Here is a 19,546-nt window from a genome sequence, read left to right as displayed (position 1 = left end):
TCTGTTTTGGCTACAAAACCCCAGCTATCTAAATTCCCCCCTCCCTATCCCTCAGCTCCAGTGTGGCAACACTGAAGCCTCAAAATAGCTCCGGTCAGGTCAGCTTCAAGATTGACAAAAATATTAATTGTAAAATATTTTTCAAAATATATTAATCCAGCTTCTTTGTTACTTTGAAAATAGAATCAGATAAGAAAATGGGCAAATGCCAAAATTCATAAAGATATGCAAAAAAAAAAAATCAACATACTGTGTTATATTAAAATATTTTCTAACTAGTGGTCCAATAGATTCAACATTAAAAAATACCAGCTTTACAAGGTATGCATTCTGTAAGAAAGCCTAAATTTATTATATCAATTGTTGTTTGCTGGAAATGTTAAGAAAGGCTTTTAACTCTCACCATGTGAAGTTAGAAATGACAGAAAGTAGCATTCTTAGAGCGAAGGCCATGGGAGTTTAAAACAAAAATTACTGAAAAATAAATTAGTACTGAGATGGAATCAATATATCAAATTTCTTTGATAGCAGTGTATTCGGGAGTGGGGGTGGGGGGAGGACCTAACATAGCTTTACTCTTGGCCAGGGGTGAAATCCAGGTTCTGGAGAACCGGTAGCGGAAATTTTGAGTAATTCGGAGAACCAGCAAATATCACCTCTGGCTGGCCCCAGAGTGGGGTGGGAATGGAGATTTTGCAGTATCCTTTCCCAGCCATGCCCACCAAGCCCACACCCATAGAACTGGTAGTAAAAAAAAATGGATTTCACCACTGTTCAAGGTCCATACATTTTGAAGGTAAAAACATTTGTGCACTGGCTGTACATTGCCCTTAAATGTCTACCACTGATTCCAAGCAACAGATATCATAGTAATTACTGATCACAGTCTTGAATATATCTAAACTTGTCTGTATCTCATTGCATTCACCTGCCTCAACTCGTTTCCCCTCTTTGAGCTGGTTGGCAACATGTTTAGGCAGCATGGCATACAGGAGGGCTTCTGTTTTCTTCCTTTCTTCCTCCAGGTGCTTAGACAGAATCCGCAGCTCCTCTTTTTTCCTCTCCAGTTGATTGGAGAGCTCCATCTCAGCCAACCGCTGTTGGTTGAGTAAGATCAAATCTCTAGTGACATCATGGGGAGCTATATCAGAAATGTGCATATGTCTTTCCTCCAACTCATGCAATGTACGCAGCAGAGGAGAACAAAGGTACAGCATGCATTGAACAGACTCCATCCAGATCATCTGTCCTGTTCAAACAAATGAATAATGATGGGCAGGCATTAAATATTGAATATATTATATTCTTCCCAATCTGATTCCTTTCTGACCCACCCAGAACACACAAAAAACCCACAACCCATCTACTGGGAAGACAATCAAAGGCCAAGGCAACACTGTCATATAATGGCCATAATATTGGCCAGATTTAGGCAGAGACACCAAATTGCCACTGATATGTAAGATGCCTTTGTGCAAAAAGCTTTTTGCCATCAAAAGACCAAGTCACATGGCAGCTGTGACTTCGTGGCATTTCATTCTTTTTTTTCTATTATGCATGTGCAAATGCATAGAATACTCACTGGATGGGCATTTCCCCACCCTGCAATAGTGCACCAGGCTTCTACCAATCTCACAATTTGCTGCCCCTGGGACATGGTTATTTTCTGCACTGTGCAATTTGCACACTTGCTTGTGGCAGCATGCATCAGCATAATGTGTACTATATTCTTATCAGAAAAGCAAGTTCAGGGTTTGCCTATGGAAAACAATCAGGAAGGAAGCCAGGTTCTCCATAATATAAAATGTTTGTGTTCAGAGGTTTTATATTTTATGGAGAAGCCTCTACCATTTGTAATAAAGCAATTCAGCCTATGGAAACAGAAGTGTAACTTTAGAGAGAAATTGTGTTTTTCACATGACATAGTTATCTCTTCAGTGTGTTATTGCCTAATAGCTATTGAGAAATGGGAAAACTACCTCTTAGTTCTAACATAGGACGCTGCTTCCAAGAGTCCGGCATCATTTCTCTCTTGGTCCGGAAAACAAATTGGCTGTTGATAAATCTTTGAACACTGGAGATGGTAAATTTCACTTCAGGGCGTACAATAGTGAAGTACTGATTGAGACGGATGCCCAATGTCTGAAGGCCAGGCACAATCTTTTGAATGCTAACCCCAGCTTGTTTCACTCTAAGCTTTAAAAAGAAAACAAAACAGGATTCTTGCTGTATACTTTCCCTATTTCTTATTCCACTGTCAATAGAATTTCATTTTATAAACATTACATGTAGCTTTCTATAATTGTTACTAATTGCATAAATTTTCCAAAACTGCTGGATTGTATTATCAGTTGTATCATTGCCATCTTCATCATTACATCCAATCTATCTACAACTGAAGGACTCATTTCTTCCTTGAATCCCTACAGAAGGGATGAGCCAGTGGGCAGACCTAATTAACTGCTCTATATGCAAGTTGCCTAGCAGCAGGCAGAATTAAAGATGTTTGCGCATAGCCAATTACAGGGCAGGCAAGCATGAAGCAAATAACAGGTTCATCATGACATCATCAGAGTAGTGATGCAATATATGTACTTGCATCAAACATCATAAAGCAAATACATGACTGACTCATTCATTTGAAGATATTGGGATGCACATGTAATATATTGATGTCTTTATACCTTGTTATGCATGTCTAATGCCCTTCTGTGCATATATTAAAAAAATTACCATTGCTGTTTTAGGATACTGTGTGCCAAAGAAAATTTGTGCGGATAAGCATATTTGCTCTATTATGATATCAGCTTCTGTTTGAATCTGTTTTCCCTGTTTTGAATTTGCTGCTTGGTTTATTACTGTGTGAAATAAAGTCTGCCAATTTTGAATTTAGGGATCCAGCCTGCTTACTCATATATTTTTATAATAAAAATAGCTCTACACCTGTTTTCTTAACCCTTCTTTCATTCTATAACTGTTTTCTTAATCTTTCTTCATCCTTTATCTTGTATTCTCCAAGACCACATCACCATGTTATGCATAACTGTTAAACTGCTTTAGTGTGGGAAAATGTAAACTAGGTACGTATGCATGCACTCTAGTGAATAATTTGGCAACACAAATAGAAATGGGATGAATGGATAGGGATTATTATCCCAGAATAATTAATCTTGTAAATAAGCTTGTAGTTCTCAGTAATAAATAATATAGATAAATAATGAATGGATGGACGGACGGACGGACGGACAGAAAGACAGACAGATACTGTAGATATAGATAGATAGATAGATAGATAGATAGATAGATAGATAGATAGATAGATAGATAGATAGATAGATGATAGATCACAAATGTAGCATCCATCTTTGATGCAGTTGTACCTTCTTCCATGGTCCCGAAATCTGTGTCAACTATTCATTTACATGGGAACAAATCCCACTTATTTATGGAAAGACATACATGCACTTTAAAACAATCCAATGTTGATTTTCTTACCAGTTCATCAAAAACAATATGAAAGGGAAGACCGACGCAAAATGTCTTTGGGTCAATCCAGAGAGTCCTGGGATAGACAGGATCAAATCCTTTAAGAAGTCGACCTGTAATATGAAAAAGAAATATTTTCATTGTCATTTTAAGTCACTGACAGAATCAGCAGCAGACTAGTGCTTGTTGTTTATTTATAAATATTCATTATTCTAGTCACTCCTGTCTTTCAAGAGCTCATGTCTGTTGATGGGGATTTTTTTAATATGTATATGAATATGGTACAGTTTCAAGCACTGAAATACTGAAATAATATTTATTCTAAAATTAGTTTTGAATTGGAGCATTAAAAGAAAAACATACATAATTTGGTTGAAATGGAAAACTAAGAGCCTGTAAAAAATGAAGATGCAGTACATTCCTTTAACTCTTTGCACATCAGCAGTCGTGTCATTTATTTTTTAAATATATAACATCCCATCTCCTGCCCTATTGGACTTGTACTACCAACAATTCATATTTTAAAAATAAAATTGATTATATAATCAGAATTCGGGATCAGTGATGGGTTTCCTTGTAAAATGCTTTCAGTTTAGTTTTTTAATGGAAACTGGAGAGCCTGGGTTCAAGGGTGTTACTTGCGCCAGCTCCTGCCAACCTAGCAGTTTGAAAGCATGCAAATGCAAGTAGATTAATAGGTACCACTTTGGTGGGAAGGTAACAGCATTCTGTGCACCTTTGGCATATAGCCATGCTGGTCACATGGCCATGGAAATTGTCTTTGGATAACACTGGCTCCCTTGGCCAAGAAACCAGCTTCTTAGAGTTGGACATAACTCACAGGGTAACTTTTACCTTTTTCATTAAAAGAACAACTGACATTATAGCTAACCCATTTACCTTTTCCAATTGTCACAATTCCTCTGATTGTTTCCCAGTGGCTCCTTTTGACACTTGTTTTATCTCTGATCTTATTCATGGTTCTTTCAAGTTCCTGTGGAGTACATCAAAAGCTATCACAAACATATTTTTAAACATATTTTTAAACTAAGAAATAAACTATTTCCTAACAAAAGAATAAATGTAATTGCAAAACACAATTTCAGTTTAAAATGTTGGGCTTCATATTTGTAACTACTTGAAATAAGTACAAATATGCCTCATTATTTCAAAAAATTGAAACACTTTTGGATGTACTTATCCATGTATACCTTCAGATTTGTAAGCATGCACATTTGATCATTCAGCTCTGTACCATATCCTGCAGATACATTTTTCAGAGTTGGCATGTGTAAATTGATGCTTTGTATATCACTAAAAATATATGCATACACAGATATACATTGATATTTCTGACCAAAAAACCCATTATTTTTATGACCCTGTAATCCCCTAATTTTGACCCTCTAATCCCTTAGAGTCAAGGTGACTGGAATGGAGCTGAGGCCATATGTCTTTCCTAAAACCTATGTGGAGCTTACAGTTCATATTCTTTCCTGAGAGAGAAAGATCTGCTGCTAGCTAGAATTGAACTCTCAACCTTCAGACTGAAAGGTGAATGTCTTCACCACTAGGCTATCACACCCCTCCCCCCAAAAAAAGCATTATAGTACCTCTTTATTCAATCTTCTTTCTGCCTGAGCTCCAGAATTTGGAAGGTAATGTGAGGAAGAGAACTTGTTTCTCCTTTTGTACGTAAATACAGGTTTTTGTGTTACAAGAAATACAATGTGTTCTTTTTTCCCTGTTCTTTCTTCTTCTTCTGTCTGATTGACAATTTCCATTGAAATTTCAGTATTGAAAAAGTCCAAAGCTGCTGCACCAATGATTCCTGAATCCAAAGAGAAAAAAAAATCCAGGTGATATTACATATGCTTATGTAATATTATCTTTAGCATATTTACTCAAGCACTCAAGCAATGTTTGTTTCCTTACACAGTGAGTCTGCCAACAACTACAATCTCAATTGTCAGCCTTAATAAACAGATTTTATTTCAAACAAATGTCGGTTTCATTGGTTCAAATCATACAGCTCTGGTGCTCATTAGGTTACTTCGGGTCTAGGACTTTTCGCCTCAAACTTTTGGCTCTGCCTGTTTCTCCACCAGGGTTTCTCCTCTGTGTTATTATGCCTCAGCACTTTGGGCCATGGCCCCTCTGTCCCAGTCCCTTCGTGGCAGCCCATTCGTCACAGTACAGTTCGCATCGGACTTTTGGGCGCACAGGACAATTTGAAGCCAGCCAATCGGTGCAGGGGCTTGAGGGCTTCCTTTTGTTTTCCTAATTGGCCACTAATTGGTCCCCTATTAACTCAACGAAAGGTGTGTGGATTGTTAGTTATGTCCTAGGGAAACAGGGTGGCATTTAAGAAAGAAAAAGGATTTTTGAAGGATTTAGATCTTAATGCAGGAAGGATACAATTGATTTTATACATATGTTTTACATAGGTACATGTGTTATAAATGCTTAACAAATAAATGCTTAAAAGGAAAATGCTTTTTTTAGCAGCATAAAATATATTATACAATAGACTAACAAGTTTTTACTATTCCTTCATTACTGTTTTCTTTTTGAATTCTCTCATTCCCTACACAGGGGAGCTTCCACCACCACCCCTTCCATCGCCTAACAAGCACCTGAGGCCATTTAGCCTTGTCCTAGTAAACTCCTTCCTTTTTCTGGGAATTTTCCTCTACAGCCCCCTTCCCCCCTGTCTTTTGTGGCTGGATCCCTCCCCTGACAGAGCCTCCCTATGAACCGCAGCCCCCGCTCTACTCCCAAAGCCCTTGAGCCCCCGCACCGACAGGCTTCGAACTGTCCTGTGTGCCCAAAAGCCCAACGCAAACTGTACTGCAACGAATGGGCCGCAGTGAAGGGACTGGTACAGAGGGGCTGTGGCCCAAAGTGCTGAGGCATAATAACATGGAGGCGAAACCCTGGTGGAGAAACAGGCACTGCCAAAAGTTTGAGGCGAAAAGTCCCATTCCACTCCATTTCAGTTCAATCTCTATCCCTCAGACTGGTGGTAGTAGAATAAATTGAAGTGAGAAATCATGATCTCAGAAAAATGGACAAAAATGTAATATTTTTAAAATATTCATTAATCCATTAATTATTTGGCTATTCTAAAGAAATAAAAAAATCAGAATACAATTGAAAATACAATAAAATAAAAGCTGCTATATCTTACCAGTAATAAATGTTTAATCTAGTTTCATGTTTTTTCCATACAAACCTCCCAAAGGAGAGAATTTTTCAATAGAGCATGAGGATGCTAAATGCTACCATCATTATCTTATGTTAAACAGATCTGATGGTCTACCACAAGAGCAGGAAATTTAGTGATCACTGAAATTTGAACTTAACATATCTAGCTAGCTAGTTAGCTATCAGAAGGAAAGTACACAAATATTAACATAATCATTGTTAATAAAACTTCAGCATTTCAAACTCCATATAAAACTCATTTACATAGAGCAACTTACCTGGAACTATGTGGCATAAGCCTCTTCTGTCTGAATAATAATGCAGATACATTGACCCATCTTCATTCTTTTCTACTCTAAAGGAAGGAGCGTTCATCTCCTGAAAAACACTCAAAAGGAATAATATTACACTTGCTGCAGAGAAAGGTATAAAGATAGAAAGAAGTGGCTTCTGCTATATTTCAGAAAGATTATATGTACAATGATATTTTAGCCTCTCTTTTTAAAGTTACATCATGACTCTCTTCTTTCTATAATATATCCAATGAGCAAAACCATAAATCACAAGTTCATTTTTTTTCACTTTTACGCCAAATGTCCATAAGGTGTTTCCAAATCACTAATAAATGTAGGAATTGTCCTTTTTCTCATCAAATAAGCATCTTGTTCAACTTAGCAAGTTTTGTCCAATCATCAACCATTCCTCCATGGTGGCCCACAAGCATATTTTAATAACTGATATCGGAGTAAAAGAAATCTTGCAATTGTTGCTCTTTTTGAGGCATCAGAAATCTGCTCCCTGATACTGGTAGCAGTGTGGAAGCATTACAACATCTTTCAACATGTCCATCATCTTTATAATACATCAGATTAATTTTCGTCTAATCTACTATCACACACCAAGTTCTAGAGGCTTTCTTTCCCACTGCATACTACAATTATTTTTTTTAATTGTGAGCCCCAGTGGTAGAAGTGCAAGCAGGGATTCTACAATTAAGTCTTTCTATTCTTTCTGTCAAACAACTTGCTACTTTTCATACAGGTTTCCTTTTGATAAACATCATCCCCTAGAAAGTCTTTATGCATTGTGGGAATTTAATGTTTTCCTGTCTGTTGCACTCTTAGGAAAAATCTATCATCTGAAGCTGGCATTTAATGGAAAGTGAGGGAAACTGTAGTATCTCACTGATGTTTCCTGAATCCAGTTAGAATCTCCAAAGATAAATCTTTCTTAGGATTACAACAGAAGTGCCTTGATTCTGACGATAGTAAGGTCACAGTAATAATAAAAATATTATTGCTGGTTGTCTAATGAAAAGAATTTGATTTGATAAAAACATGCATATTTAAAATGGGAATCAGATTTTATCAACCAAGTAAATCATCAGAATTCATAAAATACATGTATTTATGTGTGCCCATAGATACACACACACATACTCACACATGTACACACATATATATACATCATAATTTTCCTATCTTATTATTGAGAAGATGAGTGAATTCATAATGAAGAATCAGATTTCTCTTCTGTTCTTATAGAATTCATTTCTACTTGCCTGGTAAGACAGACTGAGGTAACTGTGTAATGCATCCAGGTTCTCTATAAATTCATACAGATTTCCTCCCAGCGTTCTCAGCATATGGTCATAACCTGACTGTTTACAGAATTCAAAGAAATATTCTCCAAATTGTTTTAGGACCATATCAGGGGAAACATCTAGGAAAATAAATATATATTACAATATTACAATTTCATGTTTCAAGATTAGAAACCAGTTAATTCAGGTTAATTCAGAACACGCCCACATCACCACCAATATTGTCCCCCAATTCTTCAGAAGCAGTTTGATGCACACCCATAATTTACTTTTTATGATCTCCAGACATTGAAAACATGCAGGGAGCATGCTATGCCAATTGGATATGCCATACACACACAAACACATACACACATACATACACACTCACACACAGAGGGAAGGAGGGAGGAGGGAGGGAGGAAGAGAGATTTTCATTTCAATCTACATGCATTTGTTCAGTTGTTTGTCACAATTTCTCCATATCTAATATCAGGGGAAACTTTGCTGCAAAGCCTCAATTTGCCTGCCCTGAAAACCTATTGCATTGTAATGTGGGAGAAAAATGACAGCATTTCAGGAACATGTAACTGGGTCCTATTCCTGATAATTCTAGCTTGTAGCAATGGTCACAGGCTACAATAGGATAAATGGTAAGATACATTAAAAAAATACTTATCAAGATGATAATGGTGGTTGTTAGTGGTAGCGGGGGTGATGATGTTGATGATAATGATAATGCCTTGTTCTTGGCATTAGCTCAAAACGATACATACCTAACATTTGGCATGCCTTGTCAATAAGTTGCATTGTGATCTCATCTTTATAAACTTCAAAAGTAAAAAAAGTATCCTGTACTCCAGTTTGGACTCTATAGCGAAAAGACAAAGCAAACAAATCTCATAACTGTGTGTGTGTGTATATATAAAATTAGGAAGTTAAGTTTTCAAATCTAATGAGAAAAGTAGAAGCCATACTTTCTGATCATTTTGGGAAGAAACAAACCTATGTCTTGATTAACATGGAAGTGCAAAAGTTATAAATCTTTAATCAAAGAGAAGCAAAGTGTGACTGATGGTATACCTCGAGCAAATTTTATATATATATATATATAGATTTTATATTGCAAGTACTAATTCTATCTTCTTTGTTCATCAGTGTAACAACACAGGCAACATACAGTATTATATACAGCATTATATTAACACTATTTATGAAACCATCAAAACAGTAACCGAGCAATGACATCATAACCTAATTATTTATGACCTATTCATTACATAATGATAGAATATGTTTTCTTCAGAATCTGCCATTCAGTATATTTTTATCAGTCTGTGGAATATAACTGAAGTTCACTATCAGTCAAAGGAATGTTTCTGCAAAAACAGTCTTCAACAAGCAAAAGGATGGAAACAAGAGAGTTTAAAAAAAGAAAAGCAATCCAGAAATAAAAATTGGCAAGCTGGAGAGAAAAGGTCTGGTACAGAGAAAGTGGCATTTGTAGCCTTCCCACCTCACCTTCTTTGATGAACAATAAAAGTTTGGGCCAATGCTCATATTTAGAATTCTGAGAGCTAAGCTGAACTCCCTGTTGGAAAGTCCAGCACGGGAGCATGAATTCAACAACCCAAGAGTGAGATAGTTAACATTAGTTTCATTATACAGAGTTTATTGAAGTGATCAATCCCATTAGCTGGCGTTTCATGCTATTGTCAGAAAGTCTATTCCACTACAGGTAGTCCTTGGTTAATGATGATAATTGGGCCAGAATTTCCATTGCTAAGCAATATGATCGTAACGTACAACATCAATTGATTGCACTTAGCAACAGCAATCCCAGCACTTCTCATTGTCATTGTTAAGCAAGAATTGTAGTCATTATATGAGCTCAGGTGATTTAAAAGCAGGCCAGCAAGCAGGTAACGTTTGGTGTGAAGCATGGCATGAGAACGGCAAGGCTGCTGCTGAGCAGGGGAGGATGTGAATGACTTAGTAGAGCAACTCACAACTTACTCTGCTTTCTCTGCCATTGACTTTGCTTTGGAAGCTGATAGTAACAAATGACAACTATGTGACAAAGGGATGCAACCACTAAGTGCAAGCTGGTTGCCAAGGACCCAGATTGTGCTTTCAAGTGACCACAGGGCTGCTGGGATGGCTAGTATTTTGAGGACCAGTTGTAAATACTACTAGTCCAGCACTGTTGTAACTTTGAACGGTTGTTGAGCAAGTTGTCAAATGAAGACTACCTGTACATGATCACCTTCTCAGTGTTCTTCATATATGGAACTGAAATTGCACCACTATAATTGTCTGTAAGAATTCCCCAAAGCAGCAGAAAAAAAGTGGATCCTTCACATGCTTTATTTGGAACTATGTAATTTGATTTATTGCTTCAAAATAGATTTCTACTTTAATCTAGAACTGCAAATGTGCATTGAGAAAACAAAACAAAACAAAACAAAAAAAGTGATGTTGTAAATATTATCAAGGTAGGTGAGAAAGCTAGCTTGGAGTCTGGATTCCCACATGGGTCAGTCAAGAAATCTGACTGTGAGGGATAAGAACACCATATCTGAAAATCTAGAGTAATTAAATACAATAGTGGAGGGAGAAAAAAGAATGGTGAAAAAAAGGAAGGAAGGAAGAAAGGAAGGAGTAGATCAGGGATGGGATCCTACTGGTTTAACAACTGATTCACTAAACATCTGTGCACCAGATGTGTGCTGTGTGTGAGCGCGCAGTTTGCAGAAAATTGAACTTCCGTGTTGCTGAGACCAAGGAAAACAGCTGAAGAGCAGCAATCCACTCTGCCACTCTGATCAGCTGGCTTTGGAAGCAGAAATATAGGTTTGTGGGCCCACTTAAAAGAATGAAAGAACCACTTCGCGCATGGCTGAAAGTCGGAGCTAACAATTCACCAGAATTGGTTGAAACCCACCACTGAAATAGATGAGGGAGGAAAATGATTCTATTTCAAAATTAGCCGTTTTGCAGCAGCTAAAAGCAATGCCGTCAGAAGTTCAGGTGACTTCCTTGATGGTTGCAACTTATCTTTATCACTCTTTAGCTTATTTCTGCTTGTAAAGCATATGGAGTGAGAAAATACAGTAGACCTATCATGTCTGGGCTGAAAAAATCCAAACAATCACTAAATGGTTGCAAAGAGATAAAGGAAAATCCCCATAGCCAAAGTATGGCACTAGGTTTTTTTTAAAGAGTCTGAAGTCAGATGGGATTGAAGGATATATGCCTTGTATTCCGGGTGGCAAAGGAAGAACAGATTCTCCTTGCACAATAGTCAAGAGAAGAAGACAACATTTAGGATGATAAAGACAGTAATGGGAAGCCTTCATTGGTCTCAGGCAGTGGTGAAATCAAAAATTTTTTACTACTGATTCTGTGGGCGTGGTGTGGTGAGCATGATGTGGCTTGGTGGCTGTGGCTTGGTGGCCGTGGCAGGGGAACGAAATTGCAAAATCTCCATTCCCTCCCCACTCCTGGGGGAAGGATATTGCAAAATCTCCATCCCCACCCCATTCTGGGGCCAGCCAGAGGTGGTATTTGCCGGTTCTCTGAACTGCTCAAAATTTCCGCTACCGGTTCTCCATAACCTGTCAGAACCTGCTGGATTTCTCCCCTGGTCTCAGGCCTACTGTTGCTGTAGTAGTGGCAGACATGTGATATAACGCTTCCTTTTCTCTTACCTATCCTCAATTACCATAGAGCAGCAGGGTTTACCATTTGAAGATTGGCCATGAGACCCAGAAAACTACTTAACAAGTAGGTCTTTTGGAAGTGACTCTGTTCTGCATCAAGGCCTTGCCTCAAATCATATTGCCATGGTGAGTCTTGCTTTAACATGCAAAACTGAATTGCTCTGCCTCTGGTGCCTTGAACCAAAGCAACAAGGCAGGAGGATTAGTTTTAGCTGTAGCCTTTGACTGGATTGAAAAAAAGTTGGTTGGGGGGGGGGGTTTGCTTCTGAATTGAAACAGGATGACTGGTCCAATGTAGTGCTTCAAGGGGTAATAAAGTTCAGGATTTCCCTTCAGAAGAGAACTTCATTCAAAATTTTATCAAAGAACCCCATCAAAGCTTGGCTCAGCCGTATTAATAATAGATTAATTACTGCATAATCTGTCAAGCCCCATTGCATAATTTCATGAGTCTAATAAATCTGTTAGACTTTGTCAAAGGATTTGATACACCTTATTATAATGGCTTTAAGCAATTCCTAACATTTGAACTTTCTGAATAATTTTTCTAGGGCTAACTTACCTTAAATTTTCCCATATTTCTTCACCATATTTTTCAACCACCAGAGACTTTAGGCATGTGTTTATAAATCCATACTGTAAAAACAGAAGTAAGAAATATAGAGAAAGAGAATTAATATGGCACTATATGATTCTCAATAATTCTTACATTTGTATTATATTTCTTTACAAACCCTATACCTGGATCTTTTAATGTAGTAGAATTGCAATGGAAAAGTTATTAACATTTATAAACAAAGACATTCCAGTGGATTAAAACACCAAAATAAACATTAATAATAGCTTTTTTCAGTAGGTTATCTTCAAGAAATATTTTGCTACATTCTCCATGATCTGTAACCAAAGTGGCTATTTCTCCCATATTTATTTTTCATTGGTAAAAGTTGTATCAATTTTTGCTGAGAGATCTGTAGACTTCTGTTGAAAATCAAGTCTATTTTTGATTGAATCTATCTGTGTGTTGAGCTTCCATCTAAGTTTGTTTTTTACTGATTGTGACTAAAGTACATTGATGTTTGAACTCCTGATCTCTCCATCCCACTTTTGTTGCTCTTTCTCTTCTTAATTAAAGTAATATTAATTCATAGGTATCACTGTAATTCTGTTACTTGCTATACTCAAAGATTATTAGTAGGTACTGATATTGTTATACCTTATGTGAAAAATAAAATTGCATTACTTAGATTTCAATGTTAATAGTAAAATTCCGTAGTTCTTTACTGAAGGATAAATGAATTGTATTACAGTTGCTACTGTTTGGATTATATTCTCTTGACCATCTAGTATTGCTTATAATACAATAGGCTAGAATACTATAACTGTAGATTCAAACAACCAGCTTCAAACAACCAGTCACATGTAAATTCGAACTAACTACTTTATTGCTCTCTGTCTTTAATACAGGAATCTCCCTGAACTGGCAGCTTATACAGGAAAGACCAAATAAGGCTCAAAGGCATTTGGTGGGAGGGGATGTCAGACCTTGCCATCTTGTGTTTATGTGGTAAATCCACACTAATTCCCCTCTCAAGACCTCCCTCTGACTGGGATGGTTGCTCTCCAACAATATTTTTGAAAGCAGAAAGAGATAGTTGGAATCCAAATGTTAACAAGAGATTAATGAAATAATGAAGGAGAGCCAAGACTGGTATGGTTTTCACAGATTTTGGTTGTCAATTGTAGGGTATGTTTCAGAAGATGTAACATTTTTCTCTAGTAATCACAATGACTAAAATTTGGAAGATGGCCATAAATATTGAAGCTAAGCTAAGTGAGATCAATCTGAAATAACAGAAAGAGAATAGAATAGAATAGAATAGAATAGAATAGAATAGAATAGAATAGAATAGAATAGAATATGTCTGAAGGCGATCACGTGCTCCGGCCCCTCAGTCCCTACCCGTTCCTCGGGCAGCCATGATCCTCAGAGCTTGGATCTTCGGTTGACGTTATGTAATGCCCGGTCTGTGGCTAATAAAGCTTCCCTGATTTGCGATCTTATTCAGGGGGAGTCCGCGGACCTTATGGGCATTACGGAGACCTGGTTGGGTCCAGAGGGGGGGGTTCCCCTTGTTGAGCTATGCCCTCCAGGTTTCCGAGCATTTCATCAGCCGAGGGCCCAAGGTAGGGGTGGGGGGGTGGCGGTTGTCATTAAGGAAGATCTAGAGCTGAGGGAGGCCACTGTTCCTCAGATTGCCGGCTGTGAATCCCTCTATGTGAGATGGGGCCATAGGAATCAGTTGGGCTTGTTGATCGCGTACCTGGCTCCTTGCTGCGTGACCACAGCCCTGCCCGAGCTGTTGGAGGTACTTGCCGCTGTGGCGGTTGAGACCCCCAGACTCATAGTCATGGGGGATTTCAACCTACCATCAGCTGGCTTGTTATCGACTACAGCTCGGGAGTTCCAGGCTTCCATGACAGCCTTGGACCTGATTCGGGTAAATGATGGCCCTACGTACATGGGGGGAGGCACGCTGGACCTGTTTTATATCTCTGGACAGTGGTTAAATGATCTGGAATTAGATGATTTAGTAACAGAACCGATGTCATGGTCCGATCATTTTCTCCTTTGCCTAGACTTCCGAACTGCCATCCACCATCGCAGGGAGACGGAACCTATACGGTGGTTCCGTCCCAGGCGCCTGATGGACCCTGAGAGGTTCCTGACGGAGCTTGGGCCATTCCCTGAGGATCTGGCCCACGGCACGACTGAGGAACTAGTTGCGGCCTGGGAGCAGGCCGCGGCTGGGGCCTTGGACCGTGTTGTGCCTTTGCGGCCTCTGACCCGGCGCAGATCTCATCCGGCCCCTTGGTTTTCCGAGGGGCTGAGGGAGATGAAACGCCAGAGAAGATGTCTAGAGAGCACCTGGAGGTCCAGTCGTTCCGAAGCTGATCGGACACTAGTTAGGTCCTATTCTAGGACCTACCTAGTGGCAATGAGGGAGGCGAGGCGCTCCTACGCCTCCACCCTCATTGCGTCGGCAGATAACTGCCCGGCCGCCCTGTTTTGGGTGACCCGCGCCCTCCTTCATCAGGAGGTGCGGGATGACCCGTTGTAGGGACATGCCGAGGAGTTTAGTGGTTATCTATACGATAAAATCGCTCAGCTCCGGGATGGTCTGGACCGAAATTAGGATGATTCAAGCGAGGGAGAGGAGGCACGTCTTGTTGAGTCTGTTTGGGATGAGTTTGACCCTGTGGCTCCCGAGGACGTGGACAGGTTGTTGGGGAGGCTTCACGCCACTACATGTTTACTGGACCCGTGTCCTTCCTGGCTGGTACTGGCCACTCAGGAGGTGACACGAGGCTGGCTCCAGGGGATTATCAACGCTTCTTTGTTGGAAGGGGTTTTCCCTGCTGCCTTGAAAGAGGCGGTGGTGAGACCCCTCCTCAAGAAGCCCTCCCTGGACCCAGCTATTTTAGGTAATTATCGTCCAGTCTCCAACCTTCGCTTTGTTGCGAAGGTTGTAGAGAGTGCTGTGGCGCGACAGCTACCCCAATACCTGGATGAAACCGTCTATCTAGACCCATTCCAGTCCGGCTTCCGACCTGGATACAGCACGGAGACAGCTTTGGTCGCATTGGTGGATGATCTCTGGAGGGCCAGGGACAGGGGTTATTCCTCTGCCCTGGTCCTATTAGACCTCTCAGCGGCTTTTGATACCATCGACCATGGTATCTTGCTGCGCCGGTTGGGGGGATTGGGAGTGGGAGGCACCGTGTATCGGTGGTTCTCCTCCTATCTCTCTGACCGGTCGCAGACGGTGTTGACAGGGGGGCAGAGGTCGACCGCGAGGTGCCTCACTTGTGGGGTGCCGCAGGGGTCGATCCTCTCGCCCCTTCTGTTCAACATCTATATGAAGCCGTTGGGTGAGATCATCAGTGGCTTTGGGGTGAGATACCAGCTGTACGCTGATGACACCCAGCTGTACTTTTCCACCCCAGGCCACCCCAATGAAGCTGTTGAAGTGCTGTCCCGGTGTTTGGAAGCCGTACAAGTCTGGATGGGGAGAAACAGGCTCAAGCTTAATCCCTCCAAGACGGAGTGGCTGTGGATGCCGGCACCCCGATTCAGTCAGCTGCAGCCGCGGGTGACTGTTGGAGGCGAGTTATTGGCCCCAAAGGATAGGGTGCGCAACTTAGGTGTCCTCCTGGATGAACGGCTGTCGTTTGAAGATCATTTGACGGCCGTCTCCAGGAGGGCCTTCCACCAGGTTCGCCTGGTTCGGCAGTTGCGCCCCTTCCTTGATCAGGATGCCTTGTGCACAGTCACTCATGCGCTCGTTACCTCTCGCTTGGATTATTGTAATGCTTTCTACATGGAGCTCTCCTTGAGGTGCACTCGGAGGCTTCAGTTAGTCCAGAATGCAGCTGCGCGGGTGATAGAGGGAGCTACGCGTAGCTCCCATATAACACCGCTCCTGCGCAGACTGCACTGGCTACCTGTGGCCTTTCGAGTGCACTTTAAGGTTTTGGTAACTACCTTTAAAGCGCTCCATGGCTTAGGGCCTGGGTACTTACGGGACCGCCTGCTGTTACCGCATGCCTCCCACTGACCCGTACGCTCTCACAGAGAGGGACTTCTCAGGGTGCCGTCCGCCAAGCAATGTCGGCTGGCGGCCCCCAGGGGAAGGTCCTTCTCTGTGGGGCTCCACACTCTGGGCAGGCTTCCCTCAGGTTTACGCCAAATACCTGACCTTCGGACCTTCCGCCACGAACTGAAGACACATCTTTTCATTCGCGCGGGGCTGGCTTAAATTTTATTAATTTTAAATTATCTCTTATTAATTTTAATGGGGTTTTAGTTTTATATATTTTAAAGTTTTTTAGGCCAATTATAAAATAAGTTTTTTAATTTGTATTTTAAATTGTATATTGTATTGCTTGTTTTTATTTTTGGCTGTACACCGCCCTGAGTCCTTCGGGAGAAGGGCGGTATAAAAATCGAATTAATAATAATAATAATAATAATAATAATAATAATAATAATAATAATAATAATAATAATAATAATAATAATAATAATAATAATAATAGAATAGAATTTTTATTGGCCAAGTGTGATTGGACACACAAGGAATTTGTCTTGGTGCATATGCTCTCAGTGTACATAAAAGAAAAGATATGTTCATCAATAATTCTAAGGTACAACACTTAATGATAGTCATAGAGTACAAATTTAACTCTTAATGATACAACACTTAATGATAGTCATAGGCTATAATTAAGCAATCAGGAAACAATCAATTTCAGTATAAATCGTAAGGATACAAGCAACAAAGTTACAATCATAAGTGGAAGGAGATGGGTGATTAGAATGATGAGAAGATTAATAGTAGTGCAGATTTAGTAAATAGTTTGACAGTGTTGAGGGAATTATTTGTTTAGCAGAGTGATGGCGTTTGGGAAAAACACACTGTTCTTGTGTCTAGTTGTTCTGGTTTGCAGTGTTCTATAGTGTCGTTTTGAAGGTAGGAGTTGAAACAATTTATGTCCAGGATGTGAGAGATTTGTAAATATTTTTACAGCCCTCTTTTTGATTCGTGCAATATATAGATCCTCAATGGAAGGCAGAAAGAGAAAAAGAAAGAGAAATGTAGCAATGGACTTTAGCCAATAAAAGTAAACTAGAGCAAGAATCTTGAAGCAACCAAGATATTCTAGAACTATAAGGCCTCTGTTTTTAACCTATTTGGCAAAGGGGCTATTTATTTTCTAAAATATGCCTGCCCTCTAGGCTGACTTCCAGATAACAGTAAACTGAAGCTTCTTTACATTTTTCTAAGCAAGGCTGTGTTGAATAAAGAGCTGATGAGTCATCTAGTGCTTGGCTCTGCTACTATGTACTGCATATTTTTGTATCTTATTGTTTCTGTACCAATGTATAAAGTGATTATATGCCTGTTATGCAATCTTTGCAAACATTTCTTAAGTGAACATATATAAAAGATTTTATACTTCACGACTTTGCTATTCCAATGCACTCTACATGGGGCTGCCTTTGAAGGCCACCCAAAAGTTTTAACAGGTCCAGAATGCAGCAGTAATGGGCATGTCTCAATAAACTGATATAACATCTCTGCTTTACAAGCTACACAGTTGCCAGTTTGCTTCAGATGCAAGACAAGATGCTAGTTACTATCTATAAACCTCTACATGGCACAGGTTTAGTGACTTGTCGGATCTCCTATTTTTCATACTACCTGTCCAGCTGGCTTGTTCTGGCAATATTGGATTTCTTCAACAAAACAATGCTATCTTTCGGTAGCCCAAAAGTACACCTTCTCTGTAGCAGCATCTGCCTTCTGGAATCATTTCCCCTGAAATTTGAATATCTTCCATTCTACTGGTATTTTGAAGGGCCCTAAAGACCTGGCTTTTCACCTAGGATTTGGAAAAGACAACTGACACCCCTTTCTTTCTTTCTTTCTTTCTTTCTTTCTTTCTTTCTTTCTTTCTTTCTTTCTTTCTTTTTCTTCCTTCCTTCCTTCCTTCCTTCCTTTTCTCCTCTGAGTTGTTTTCTTAGCCAATGTTGGTCTTTTGTGTTCCACTGTTTTTGTGCTTTTATTTTTATTGTTCTTTGTTTTTAAACCTTTCAGCAATTATAGACCACACATAGTTGCTAGGATTCAGAGAGCTTATGAATTTAATATATTATTATTATTATTAATACTACTATTATTGAATTTTTTTCTTTATCAACATTTTGTCACATGGTTTCACCCATATAGTATTGTCTGCTGCTATTTGGGGTAAAAGTGGATATACCATTATAGGACGAGCTTGTCGATCGAAAGGTTGGCAGCTCGGCAGTTCGAATCCCTAGTGCTGCCATGTAATGGGGTGAGCTCCCGTTACTTGTCCCAGCTTCAGCCAACCTAGCAGTTTCGAAAGCACGTAAAAATGCAAGTAGAAAAAATAGGGACCACCTTTGATGGGAAGGTAACAGCATTCTGTGCGCCTTTGGCATTGAGTCATGCCTGCCACATGACCGCGGAGACGTCTTCGGACAGCGCTGGCTCTTCGGCTTTGAAACGGAGATGAGCACCGCCCCCTAGAGTTGGCAACGACTAGCACGTATGTGCGAGGGGAACCTTTACCTTTACCTTATAGAAGGTTGTATTGGGAGACAGTGGCTCACAGTCCCTGGACTAATCCTCAATCATCTGAACAAGAACATTGAACCTTAGAAATCAGCAGTTTATAAAGAAAAATAATAAACTGATTAGGATAAACTGTGGCTCCATCTTCAAGAATTCATTGCAAGTATCAGAGTGTGGTTTGACCACTCTTTGATACTGTGATAATTTCAAGGTATATTTTTGTTTAGAGGCAAATAATATACTGCACAAACATTGTTGACAGTAGGAACACAGTTTTAAGTGGGATTATTAAGAATGCTTACCAATAAAGGCGTCATATCTTGCATGAATGTGTTTACTATAAAATGGGAAATGTCTTCAATTTAACACTTCACTGGAGAATGGCA

General features: G+C 39.7%; 1 protein-coding gene across 1 annotated transcript in view; it reads right to left on the bottom strand.

The window, feature by feature from the left end:
- LOC131201263 (guanylate cyclase soluble subunit beta-2-like) overlaps window positions 1-19,546 on the bottom strand; it is a 41,422-nt gene that overhangs the window by 11,498 nt on the left and 10,378 nt on the right. The window contains exons 3-11 of the mRNA XM_058189067.1: window positions 12,560-12,633; window positions 9,052-9,146; window positions 8,255-8,415; window positions 6,972-7,071; window positions 5,100-5,317; window positions 4,387-4,480; window positions 3,496-3,599; window positions 1,980-2,196; window positions 929-1,249 (exon numbers count right to left, since the gene is read on the bottom strand). Of these exons, the coding sequence (XP_058045050.1) occupies window positions 929-1,249; window positions 1,980-2,196; window positions 3,496-3,599; window positions 4,387-4,480; window positions 5,100-5,317; window positions 6,972-7,071; window positions 8,255-8,415; window positions 9,052-9,146; window positions 12,560-12,633 (1,384 nt within the window). The remainder of the gene's footprint in view (window positions 1-928; window positions 1,250-1,979; window positions 2,197-3,495; window positions 3,600-4,386; window positions 4,481-5,099; window positions 5,318-6,971; window positions 7,072-8,254; window positions 8,416-9,051; window positions 9,147-12,559; window positions 12,634-19,546) is intronic.

Source organism: Ahaetulla prasina, chromosome 6, assembly GCF_028640845.1.
Source record: "Ahaetulla prasina isolate Xishuangbanna chromosome 6, ASM2864084v1, whole genome shotgun sequence".
Taxonomy (NCBI): Eukaryota; Metazoa; Chordata; class Lepidosauria; order Squamata; family Colubridae; genus Ahaetulla; species Ahaetulla prasina.
This window is presented reverse-complemented; position numbering and strand designations above follow the sequence as displayed.